The 14000-nt window shown below is 29.9% G+C and overlaps 1 protein-coding gene across 2 annotated transcripts in view; it reads left to right on the forward strand.

The window, feature by feature from the left end:
• Nucleotides 1–14000, forward strand: part of LOC143245041 (uncharacterized) — a 78316-nt gene that overhangs the window by 58059 nt on the left and 6257 nt on the right. For both annotated transcript variants that reach the window (XM_076490827.1, XM_076490828.1), the window contains 13 exons: nucleotides 319–472; nucleotides 953–1156; nucleotides 1309–1543; nucleotides 2480–2696; nucleotides 4049–4253; nucleotides 5204–5443; nucleotides 8845–8983; nucleotides 9600–9759; nucleotides 10689–10843; nucleotides 11202–11280; nucleotides 11465–11769; nucleotides 12090–12418; nucleotides 12976–13122. In XM_076490827.1, the coding sequence (XP_076346942.1) occupies nucleotides 319–472; nucleotides 953–1156; nucleotides 1309–1543; nucleotides 2480–2696; nucleotides 4049–4253; nucleotides 5204–5443; nucleotides 8845–8983; nucleotides 9600–9759; nucleotides 10689–10843; nucleotides 11202–11280; nucleotides 11465–11769; nucleotides 12090–12418; nucleotides 12976–13122 (2569 nt within the window). The remainder of the gene's footprint in view (nucleotides 1–318; nucleotides 473–952; nucleotides 1157–1308; nucleotides 1544–2479; nucleotides 2697–4048; nucleotides 4254–5203; nucleotides 5444–8844; nucleotides 8984–9599; nucleotides 9760–10688; nucleotides 10844–11201; nucleotides 11281–11464; nucleotides 11770–12089; nucleotides 12419–12975; nucleotides 13123–14000) is intronic.

Genomic DNA, 14000 nt, shown 5'->3' on the forward strand with positions numbered 1-14000 from the left:
TTTTAATTAACATTAGGTTTTTAAACTGTTTAAGATGTAACCTAAATTAATTAAAACATTCAAATTAATTATAACAATATATTTATGTGAAACGATAGATATGTTTTCTATTAAAACAGTGTTTGTAGTGGTGTGAAATGTATTATTTTGTTCATTTTCAAATTAGAGGCCCTCCCAGAGGCACAGCATTATGTCTGTGGACTTACAACACTAAAAATTGGGTTTTGATACCCATGGTGGGCAGAGCACAGATTTGTGTTGCTTTGTGTTTAACTTCAAACAAACATTCAAACGAGTTATTAATTTCTTACATTACAGGATGTGGTTGACTGGTGTAATACAAAACCATGTATGAATGGAGCTACATGTAAGCAAAACAAAAATACGTACCATTGCATGTGTCAACCTGGATGGACAGGTATCCTCTGTGATGTGTCAATGGTGTCTTGCTCTGATGCTGCCCTTCAGAAAGGTATGTCTGTTATTGTTTTAGACTAGTGAACCCTGATCATCCTTTTAGATTTGAAATGAATTTCCCAAAGAAGGAAACTATATTTGTAATTACATCTCATATGCCATAAGTTTTGTACTTACTGCTTATAAAGTTCAGTATGTCTGAAATAGGTGAAGTATAATAAAGAATTACCAAAGTACATATGTCATCTAAATATTGAATGGACATCAAAGATATATGTGAAAATATTGATTTTATTAATAGGACTGAACTCTACAGATCAGTGGTTTCATTCCTAGCTCCTTTTTTTTTTTTTTATAGAAGTTGTTGACAGTTTTTAAATGTAAGGTTTAGTAAAATAAACATAATGTACTTTTATATTGTTACTACATTGATGGGTGATCTTTGCCTCAAATGATAACTTAGAAAATGAAACTTTTTTATTAGCTCATCTGTTATTTAGTAGATTATATAAACTTAATTTTGTATCTTCTCTAGGCATTAAGGTGAGTGAATTGTGCAAAAATGGTGGTACATGTGAAAACATTGGAAACAGTCATCAATGCTACTGCCTAAAGGGCTATGAAGGAAGTTACTGTCAGCATGAAATCAATGAATGTGCATCACAACCATGCCAAAATGGTGCAACTTGTCATGACATGATTGGACGATACAGATGTGACTGCCCTTCTGGATATGAAGGTGATTGTTGTTTGACATAATCAGAACACTATAATGTGTTTACTTTGTTCTTTTCTGCTAGTGTTTGTTTTGTTTTTCTAACAATATGTTGGCACTAATGGAAATGTAACTATGAACCAAGGAAAAATATAGTGTATTTATATTTTTTTCAGGCTTGAACTGTGAGGTCAATATTGATGATTGTCACCCAGAACCATGTCAGAATGGAGGGACATGCCATGATCTGGTTAATAGATTTGCTTGCTCCTGTCCTCGTGGAACTGTAGGTGTCCTGTGTGAGATAAATGAGAATGAATGTTTTGATGGAGCATGTCACCATGAAGGCTCTTGTATTGATAAAGTTGGAGGCTATGAATGTGCGTGTCCACCAGGATTTGTGGGACCAAGGTAAACCTTATATTTATATTCATACTACTTTCCTTGATACACTGATTATTAAAACATTTTATTATTATTCTATCAGTGTATCTAATAAATGTGAAATATGTCAGTTAAATTTTTTACCTCCCTCATTTATCCCCTATAGGACAGCAGTAAGTTTATGGACTTACAACACTAAAATTCAGGGTTTAATTTCCTGCAGCAGATGCAACAGGTGTGGCTTTGTTCTTAAACAAACAACCTTTGTCATTCTTCTAATCATTTTTTATGCAGTTCACAAAGCTCAATGTTTTGTGGAATGGAGAAGAAAAGCTATATTTATTAGTGTTCTCAGAAACATAATTAAGTAAGAATAATATAAAAATGTAAAAAAACACTTTCTTTTTTTTCTTATACGTGTATGTTAATAAAAATTTTGACAGAAATTTGAAGTTCTGTATATATAGTGATATTTTACTTTGAAAAATTCTCAAACATTTAAACAGATTTAAATAATTAATCCAATTAGCATATATTTCTTACTAATCAGTTACATAAAAATACTATTTGTTCATTATGTTACACAGTTATGTTTAGCTTACGATTTACCCCAAATAAAGTAGAATAGGTTCATGTTATTATTTTTGTATTTTAGTCTTCTCCTGGGGGTCAGTGTTTCACTTTATGAAAAACTAACTATTTTACTCAACTGGTTTACAAATAAATATTTTCATAATTAGTTTGAGAAATAGCATCCAGACAAGTTTGTCACTTTTTTGTCACAACAATAAATCTACAGATTCTTCATGCTGAACAAAGTAGATAGCTCAATGTGGCTTTGTCTTAATAGAAGTAATGTTAGCAATGCCAAAATGTTTTAGCCATCGTACTACAATTTAAGATATATTCAGTATGACTCGTAATAGTTTGCAACTGATCTTGACCATTAATGTATGATTTTAGATGTGAAGGTGATGTAAACGAATGCCTCTCCAACCCGTGTAGTAACCCTGGGGCTCAGGACTGTGTACAGTTAGTAAATGACTATCAATGTGGATGTAAACCTGGCTTTATGGGTCGACACTGTGAGATCAGGGTTGACTTCTGTGCTTCAAATCCATGTTTAAATGGTGGAATCTGTAATAGCAGTCACAATGGTCCTAACTGTGTCTGCCCTATTGTAAGTGTCTTAACTCTTATGTATAAACATATGTTTAAGAAAAATGAAATAACATTAGTAGTGTTGCAAGTTGCTAAATGTTTGTGCTTGAAACATAATATTTTTTTCTTCTTACATGTATTAATTTTTATTAATATTATTGCTTTAATATAACTGTATAACTGTAGTAGTTTTATGAATAATGCTATGGAAAACTTGTGAATACTCTAGAAGTTAAAAACTGAATGAGTGTTATTGGAAAAATTAGGTTTAAATTTACTTATACTTTCTGGTAGACTCTGCTTATGATATTGCAGAACTGTTGCTTTTTGGTTTTTTCCACTTAACATGATAATAATTTTTTTTCTTTATAAAATTTGCTTGATATATTCACACTGACACAAGTGATAGGCCTAAGTTTACAAATATGTATATTTTTCAACAGAAATTCCTTGCTAATAGAACTGAAACATTTAAATTCCAATAAATTATCATTGATCTTCACAAACTGATTACTGATATTTATAATGTACTCCCACTTCTCCAATCCTATAAAAATTTCTAGGTTGTGAATTTTCTAGGTATTCTATAGGACTGCATTTAGGAACTGTCTAGATCTAATATCATTATTCTGATTAGCAGCTTTGGTGATGACAAGAAACCCAATTGAAGTAAAAATGTATTCTCGAAACAGCTGATGTGGATATTAGCACTTTAATTAAAATAAAGTACAGAACAGCTTTTCAACCTTTCTTAGGTCATCTTCAGGTTAACTAGGGAGTTAAAGTGCTAATACCCATGCCAGCCATCTTGAGATTAGCAGCTTTCTCTAGCAAATAACTAAATTATAACATTGAAAATATAGCTTATAACATTGTACTAATCTTATCATTAAGCAAGTTATATGCAATTTCCCTATTAGGCACAAATATTGCTTATTTCTGCAAAGTACGAAAAAAAAGTTATATCTTAATTCAATTTTAAAATAAGTCTTTTTCCCTCTAATCTTATGTAAAATGGTAGAATAGTTACAGTATGTAAGATACACAACACGTGCACACACATAATGGTTTGAAGTTTATGGATACCACTGAATAATAAAATTTCTCATAAATCAATTTGTTAAGCATTGATGGAGCTAACAGGGAGTGAATTTCAGTCATCATATTTCCAGATAAACAAAAAATTATAGTAGGTACAGGAAAATGTCAGACTATCACAGAATGTTCTGACAAGAAATGTGGTCTGACTTAAGAAGTGAGACTTTGTTTACTTTTAACTGACAGTAAAAATTCGGAAATATCTGATAAAACTCTCAATGCACAAACAGCTCTGATCTGCTCTAACTGTAGTTGCTTATATTCTATTTTTAGGGATTTTGGGGAGAAAACTGCAGTAACACTGACATTACATGCATTAGTAACCCTTGTAAAAATGGAGGCTATTGCGAACCTCATCGTACTGGGTACACTTGCATCTGTCCTCAGGGGACTAATGGCAAATACTGTGATATTGATATTTATGATGAGTGTATGTCATCACCATGTCTGAATGAAGGGACTTGCATTAATAGAATTGGTAAGTACTTTTCTGTTGTGTATCTTTAGTGTTTAGTGACTAAATGTTTCTAAAGCTAATCACAAAATTAACAAAACTAAACATTTCAAACCATGGACAGAAGCCTACTGAAGTTATTGAACAAAAAAATAAATAAACCATGAAAAAAAATCTCAAGACATATTAAAGTGAATCAAATGAATAACTACTTATTATGCTCACAAGTCTCTGTAAAACTGCTGTTTCCTTTGGTATTGTTAATACTTAAAACTCTTTATCATAAATAAGTTACATTTCTCCTCACTTTTTCTATTTGACAGCTTGCTCTCTTTAAAGTTTTTTTTTGAAGATACTAATCCATATATGCCCTAATGTGACAGAAGTAAGTCTACAAACTTGCACTGCTAAAATTCAAGGTTTGATTTTCCATGGTGGACATATCAATGTGGCTTTGCTTTGAAACAAAAAAACTAACTAATCCATTTTTCATTTTGGTTGATATGTAAAAATAATTTTCACAAGTTTGAAAAAGTTAGCTTATGAATATCTAGTTTTTTATTTTGTTCGGAATTGTAATTAAAAGGTATCTACAAATTTTAATCAATAAGAAACTCGGGATTCTGATAACATTTTAATGTATTAGAAACTTAGTATCAGAGCGAACTTATAACCTTTTTCTTTTTTTAAATTACAGGCATCTAACCAGAAAGTGTTCTATTGTGTAACAGAATACAATTTTTTAGTTAATATTGATCATTTTTATTACATATTTGTGCTAAATGATTTTCAATTTGTTTATAAGTCATTTCTGTGAAACATATGACTGATAGTTAAAAAAAACAACTAACAAACTGATCTTAAAACATCCATGAAGACACTTATGATACTTTTAGTACATCTTTTAGTAAAATTTATCAATGAAGATAAGTATTCACACCTTAAAACACGAAGTTTTTTTTTTTTTTAATCAGGTAAATTTGAATGCATCTGTCCACAAAGATGGAAAGGGCTTCGTTGTGAAAATTTTGATCCTGTCTTCAGAGGAGGAACTGGAGCAGTATTTATTTCAGTTGAGAACCTACAGAAGTCTTTAGAGGAAGAGAAGAAACAGTGTATTTTCCAAATGTGCAAAACTAAAGCTAGAGATTATCATTGTGATGAAGAGTGTAACAGTTTGGCTTGCAATTTTGATGGAGGAGATTGTTCTTTGGGTAATTGTATTCAAAAGCCAGTTTAGTTTATTCATTTACTTCTATTTTTGGATATTATCCAGATCTGCTTTTCAGTTTTTGTCCATTGATTAAAGTGCATTTAACCAATGGTCCTGATATATGGTAGGCATAGTTTAGGTGTTGGCTGGTCAGTCTTTTCATAAGAAAAAAGCATGACATTTTTTGTAGACATATTAACAGAATTTATTAAAATGCATTCGTGTGCTTGTTCTAAGACAAATGTATTTAGTAGAAGCAGAGGCATTTATTGGATAATGTTACCTAGTTAATAAATTTCTACAATGCCATGTAAGGCTTTATTAACTTTTAATGTATTTTAACTGCACTTTTGACTTAACCATACCAAAATTTACAAAATGTTAAAAAAAACATCTAAGGTTAGCTTGATCCTTATAACTTTTTGTTATTGTTTGCACTGGTTTTTAATAGTTTGTTATCCTTTGGTGTTTAATTCACAACAATAACCAGGAATGTTTAAATAAGAACAGTAACAGACAAAGCATACAAATATTTACAAAATATTTTAGCAAAAAGAAAAATCAAGGATGAAATATAAGAAGAATTGGTAATTAGAATGGTTCTCAGAACCATTGATTAGTTATTGTATTTCAGGTACAGTATCAAATCAGTTTTCATTTTCTTGAATTTTCAAATTGGATATCTTGTTTTCACTTTATAAGTAGTTCAAAATCCATTTGCCATTGTGTTATTGAAACTTTATTTGAATTTCTGTATAGCAAATCAAGGCTTCATTGCTATTTTAGCATTAAGTAGTTCTGATAATTACTTGCCCTATTTAAAATCTATTTGCATTTCTTCTCAGTGGTTTGGTTCTCGGTAAACTCGACTGTTTTACCAGACTGCACAATCAATCACCAGTTGTTCCCACATAACAGCTACTAAGAAGTTTTTAAATGACTACTATGCTCCCTACTCAAACACACAATTTTGTCATGATAATTGAAGATATATTTTACTCACAAATGCTACCTTAAATATTTCTGGCATCATATAAGCTTCCTCCCGTCTTGAATGTCAATATAGATAAACTGAATAATTATTCTCTTAGAAAAGCCAACAAAAACAAACCTTCTTGCATATGTAACAGTTTAAATTATCACTTTCTAACTCAACCTTCTTAAATGTGATGTAATTCATGTTTGATATACATCAGAACAAATCTTGTTAGATTAAAAAAAAAAACTGCAGTGGAATTTTGTCAGTTGTTATCTATTAAGATATCATGAGGTGAACAATTGTGGCAACCAATTTCACTCGTCTCTTCATTTAAGGAATAATATTCTATCATTGTTCCATGCCAGCTTATTCCTATTTACCCGTAACATTCTTCTGTTTGTTCTTTGAAATATGTAGCTTCAAGTTTCATCATGAAGTTGATTACAACAATAGCATATACAAAGTTCTTGTTTTGCACTGTTTTTAAATTTATTATGTAATTTTAACACCATATTTATGTTAATTAACTAACAATTTATGCCCTAAGAAAAGCTTCATTTTTGCCCAAGTATCATTACTTGTAGCTTACTTTTCAGTCCCACATATTTCAATAATGTCACTGCTGGGCTTTAAACAAGACTTGTAGCTAAAACAGTCTGTGTTTTTGTGACTGTATTAATTTTTAGTCGATTTGCAAAAATCATTTTTAATACAATGCATTGAACAATTATGTTAAGATTTTACATGCTCACTGAAGATACAGACAATACCCAATTCTGTTAAAGAACTTTTATTTTCCTGATCTTACACCAACTTTGTTTTGAATAACTTTCTTCATGGAATCCATTATACCACTGATCTTTAACTCAGTTACGTAATCTACAGCTCTATGGAGTTGGATGTTACTTGATAGTTTGTTCACAGTTTCAAGGGATACTGTCTTTTCACTATAACAGTGTGTTTTGTACACATATATAACATTCTGTTTTGGGTGAATGAATTTGGGAAATCACTGGAAATAAACATTAGACAATCTGGTGAAAAGATTTATTATTTCTCAAGAACCAAATTTGACATTTTCTGGTGAAACAATGAAGACATATCACACCTTTCTACATTTTAAGTAATTAGTTGCACTATTTTACATAGATGCAACTTCTCAAAGTTTTGATAATCAGTTTGATAACCTTTAGCAACAGTTCAACATGTCATTCAGTCTATTTGTATTGTCTTGTATATAGGTTATTTTAAGTTTCTTGTATTATTTTTATTTCTACACTAAACTCTGATAGAAATGGTTATGTTTTGTTTTAATTTCATATTTTGTGAATATGTATCATTACGTACTCAAATTACACACTTTCACTGCTTATTCTCATTATTATATGCCAAGAGTAGTTAAGAACTGAAAAGTGCTGAATTTATTTACATATATGTTATTGTTTTTTTCTTTTTATAATTCCAGATATATATGGTTTATTTTTGATTTCAAAAATAGGAGTTACAACTATGATTTATCTCGGAATATCTCCCCAAAACCAGACATAAATCATTGTCAGCATACAATTTATGTTTATACAGAGCAACTGTTATAATTATCTAAATCTGAAAATGATAGAAAATATCTAATGATCTTAAAAACACCATTTACAATAGAAGGATGCTTATTATTTCAGTATTTGTAACACAAATATAACAGAATCCTTTAAGCTCAAAATAGACAGACCCACTTTAATATATCTATGAATGTCAGTTATTAGATAAAATTCATTCTTAGTAAATCACTGGGCACCTCTTATGAATATTTAATTAGAAGAATAAATAGTACAGTTGACAAATAATTGACAATTATAACATTATTTAACTATTAAAATTGTACGTATTAAAGAAAAGCATTATTATTAATACAATTTTAATTGCATATTATAATTAAACTTCATAGAAATTTCATGTATATAATAAAGTAACCTAAAAAGTACTAAACACAGAATATGTTTGGATATCCTAAAGAACTAATAAGGCAGTAGAACTGAAATTTGTTTTTAAGTTAGATATGGCATTATTTAGTCACAGAATTTAAAGTAATCCAAATTGTCTTGCAAAAATTATGTACACTGAGCCTCAAAAACTATCCACACCATAAATGCTTTGAAGTTTTGTTGAGTTGAATTAAATGTTTACCTAATTGTTAGAATATTCATCATGTTTTAGCCTTTATCTAAGTCTACTAGCACTGAAACATCACTAGCTAGAAAGGTGGCCAATGTGTAGTGTATTGAATTGTACCAATTCTGGCTCAATGAAGTAGTTCGAATGTTGACTCTAAGCTGACAAACATAGTATTATGCTATAATGAAACTAATCTATCCATGTAAAAATATTTTAAATGAAACACAGCTAAAAACAAAATGTTTTATTCATAGGTATCAATCCATGGGAGAATTGTACAGCAGCTATCAACTGTTGGGATGTATTCCGTAATCGTGAATGCAATCCTGAATGTAACAACACTGAATGTCTTTTTGATGGATTTGATTGCACTCAGTACCTTTCACCGTGCAAGTACGTAGAATTTGAACAATGTTTAACTATTGGAATTAGAATTTCATTTTCCCCTTGTTTGAAACTTCACTCTGTATAAACATCTCTAGATTAATGTACAGTTTAAAAGATGATGTATCAGAAGGTTTACTCTCTCATGCTTTTTTGAAATTAAAGCTGTTTTAAAACCCTATTACTGAAGATATATTTAAAGTTTCTTTAATATTTTAACATTTCATAAATTAAAGATTAAAAAAATGTTTTTAAATAAAGTAAAGTGTGTAATAGCTTCATTCATTTATATAGAATTCAGAAAATAGTAAGGTCAACTTCAATTTTTATTTTAAATCTTAATATTGGTACTCAAAATATTTTGTCATTGTGCCTGTTGAAAAAAACTTAAACCTATGGCTATATACTTTATATGAGTTTATAAGAGAAATTCAAATTTTTATGATAAGACATTATATGAAAAAAACAACTGATAGGTATAATTTTCTATTACATTAGTAGAAATTAATTTCCATTAATTTAGTTTTATAAGTCTGTTTAGAATGCTTATTGTTAGAGTGTGCATCAAATCAGAAATACTTCATTCTAGAAAAGCTTTCAAGAACTTTGTTTTTAACTTTTACAGTGAATTATATGATAGCTACTGCCAAATGAATTATGCAAATGGAAGGTGTGATTCTGGATGTAATAATGAGGAGTGTAATTGGGATGGTTTGGATTGTGAATATGATCATCCCCAGTTAGCAGATGGTGAACTCGTCCTGTTTATTTTGATGGATTCATTAGTAAGTAAAGTCAATTTCAGGCAATTTTATAAATGGTTAAACAATAAAAACCAGCAATTATTTATTACTTTCATTTCAATTTCAACAAAACTTCAAATCAAATATTTGATATAATTTAATTCATTGAATATTAATTTAAAAAAACTTAATGATTTTCATAAGTAATTTCTAAGTGTGCAAAATGTCTTTAGTTCTTTCACATCTAATTAATTTTTGAAATTATTCAGTAACTACAAACTAGTGACTATCCTTATAACGTTTACCATTGTTTTGTTTTTTTGTTGTTGTTTTTTCTATGTTAAGATATTAATTCTTTGTAGCCAAAAATCAAGGAAGTAATTTTTTTAGAAAATGTGATGATGGAGAAACAATTTTATGTTGATTTATTACCACAAAAGGTATAAATTATATGCTTATCTCAAATATTATGAATGTATTATTTTCTTGAAGTTATTAATAAATGTATAATATGAATTTATCATGAATTGTCAACCAGGAACTAATTCTGTTATTGATGTTAATATCGAAAGCATTGGACAAAAATATCACAAAAATTTCTTATTTGGGAGATTTTTAAAAGTATATTACATATTTATGACCCATCACTAAGTACGAAGGCTTATAACACTATAACTTGAGGTTTGATCCATGCAACAGACACAGAGCCTAAAACAGACAAACTTTAACAGTGTAATAAATATTTTTCCTTTCTTATGTTTCATATATTTTATAATTGTTACTGTAATATATTCAAGATTTATTTATGCAAGAAATGTAAGATATGAAACTGGGTTGATATGTAATTAAGGTGAAATTTTTTTTTTCTTATATAGTGCTTAAAAGTGACATGCTATATTACTAGAAAATACATTCTGTAGTTTTTATGATGCTGTTATTCGATGTAAGCAAAATTGTTTGATTGTTGACAGGACTTTCAAGCTACCAACATCTCACTTTTGAGGGAAATTGGACATGTTCTACGAACAAATGTAAAAATTAAAACAAACATTAAAGGAGATCAGATGATTTATCCATGGGAGCCTGAGGATCCAGATGAACTTTCCCGGCATAGTGGAAAATTTGGGTGAGTTTCCTTGTTGACATCCCACATTAGTAGCCAGATGTTTTCAGTATAATAATTTGTTTTTACTGTGTGATAATTGTTTTATATAAAGAAAGAAAATCTAAAGTTTTTCTAAAATTGATTACAATTTTGTTGAAGGTATCATAAGAACTGATAGATAGAAATAACTTATGGTGTTTAAGAAACAAGACCATAATAAATACTGATGTATTATTTGAAATACCAGTAATGCTTCTAGCTTCTTCAAGTTCTGTTATGGTTATTTAAAAGTCAGATTTTACATATTGGCACTCTTCAGTGTAATAAGTTACTTTTTAACTTTTAAATTTGTTTCAATTTTAGTTTTATATTTTCACAGAATTGAGGTTCATTTGGAGATTGATAATCAACAGTGTCTTAAATCCATGTATAGTGAATGTTTCCAGTCAGCAGCAGAAGTAAGTACAGAGCTAATTTATGTTGCTTTTGTAAGCTTATGAATAAAGAAGTGTTTACAAGATTTATGGTCCAGTTGGTTTTTTCCAATATATGTTAAAATTATAGCCAAGTATATAAAATAACATTTTAGATGTGATGATTTTTATTTATCGAGATGCATAAGAAATATACTTCACTTCACAGGCTGCACGATTTCTTGCTGCATCTCATTCACGTCACTCTCTTGATACTGCTTTCCAAATTGAAAAGATTCAAGGTTCAGGTAAACCTGAGGATACTCACACTCCTGATGTCACCTATCCAAATATGGTTTACATTGTTATTGGAGTGATTTTGATAATCTTGTTTGGACTTCTGCTCGGAGTACTTGTTACAGCACAGAGGAAACGAGTAAGGGGCATCACCTGGTTTCCTGACGGTTTCTTTAACAGTAATAGTTTTCAAAGACAGCAGTCACAACGTCGAAGACCAGATGGACAGGAGATGAGGTATAATTGATGGTATTTCATTCACTTAAGAATGTTATAATATAAAGAATTTGTAACTTATAAAATCTTGTAAATCTTTAAATAGTTGAAGAAACTAATACGTGTTGCAAATCAAATTAATAAGAATGTTTTCTCCCATTAGCAAGTAAAGTAACTGTACTGTATGTTTCTCAATAATTAAAACAAAATGCTTATTGCAATTAAACATTTTTGTAAATTTACTTGAAAAACCTATTTAAAGTAACACATTTGAAATGTGAGTTTTAAAATTCAAACTTTGTTCATTATACTTAAACTGTGACTTATTTTTTTAACTGCAGGAATATGCACAAGCATGCTTTTACTCACAGAACTGATGTGGATTCCAGCAATAACAATGCCATTCCTTCTGACATAGGAAGATGGAATGATGAAGACATAGGAGATCATCCCTGTATGAAGAGAATGAAAACTGATCATTCTCCAGATCCCAGTTTTGGAGATACTCACACAGTAATGACCTCTACCGATTACGATGAAAATGATTCTCGACCTTGGACGCAGCAACATCTTGATGCAGCAGATGTTCATAATTCTGATATTCTTGCATTGACTCCTCCACAAGGAGACAGTGAATTAGATCCAGGAAATGTTGATGTTAGAGGGCCAGGTATTTATTTTATATTAATTTTTTTCAAATATTGCTTTACAGAATGAGAGCTAAATATTTCTAAATATGTAATCTCTCAAAAATGCTACAACAATAACATCCATTGAAATGATCTGTTACTTTATAGGATTTTGAAATATGTAAAAATGTTAAAGTCCAACCCATCCCATGCCTAGATGATATATAGGAGCCAGGGCTTGTTTCAGTTTCATATGAGAATGTTGACATGGTACTCAAGATGGCCCATTGTGGGCTAACCAAAAACCATGAAGTGGTACCCATTTTACAGATGGGTAGACTGAAGTAGTTGCAGTAGTGTCTTGGTATTACATATGCAAGCCTCAAACATGCAACATTTCAACTAATAGTCCAAAGTATTAAACATTCTGCCATGCCATTTAAATATATAAAACTGAGTCAGAATTTCACTAGTTTAGTAGATTTTAAAATATTGCCTTATTTCAGATTGTACTTGTCTCATATAGTCTTACTTTTTCTGAATTATTTTTGAAAGATCTTTTTTTTTTAAATCCCTAACCATATTTTATTTTATTTAGAAGGTCTCACACCCCTTATGTTAGCATCCTTTCGAGGAGGAGGTTTGGACATGGGTGAAGATGTAGAGGAAGATTACGGTTCTGTTAGCATGATACAAGACCTTCTTAATCAAGGAGCTAAGGTCAACATGATAACTGAGAGAACAGGTTTGTCATTTAAATTCTTCACCCAAACTGAATGAATAAAAATTGATTAATAAAAGTTAAATCTCAGACTAATGTTTTTGAATTAAAATATGATAGGTTACCTATTATGGATTTTTTTTTCATAAATAAATAAGTAAAAAGGAAGCATGTTGTACAAAAATAGAACTATTATCCCACAAACAGCTGTTTGAAAACTTCCTATTGTGATAAAAAGTTAGTAGTTAATAATACAATATTTTGTTTCATTTTTATAGTAATTAAAATATAGCTATTGTTGTAATGTTTTTTATATTGCTTGATGGATTTTTTTTTGATTATTTGGTAAAAACTAATAATGGAAAAATCCAGTCCACATAGTATGAACAAAAATGTTTCATTTCTCGAACCTTTATGTTTGCTGTTAGTATAACTACATTCACTAATAGTTCTACCATCATAAATAAACTATATCTAACAGAAATTCCCTTCACTTGTTAATTTTTTATTTTTCTGTGATGTGCAAACTTAATTAATATTTACAGCACTGTTTGCTTATTAACTGACTAACAAACTTGCTTTTGCACTGTAATCTAAACTACTCTTTATATATGGCTCATATTATTTAAACTATGCAGAACCGTAAGTTCCAAACATCAAGACCACACCCATCATGTTATGTTGAACTTTTTCATAGCTGAACAGAATACAAATCTTCCCCAGGTAGATTTTTATACATGGTGAGAGGAACTCCCAGAGATGGTTTTTTTATTTTCAGTTTACCTCCTCTCCTATCTGAACATCCACCCATGTGTTTGCCATGCATGGCAAACCATGAAGGAGAAGAGAGAGAGGATCCTGGTTGAGGAATGTGTAGGGCATTGCAATACCTCACTTTGTCT

Source organism: Tachypleus tridentatus, chromosome 2 (assembly GCF_004210375.1).
Source record: "Tachypleus tridentatus isolate NWPU-2018 chromosome 2, ASM421037v1, whole genome shotgun sequence".
NCBI classification, from domain to species: domain Eukaryota; kingdom Metazoa; phylum Arthropoda; class Merostomata; order Xiphosura; family Limulidae; genus Tachypleus; species Tachypleus tridentatus.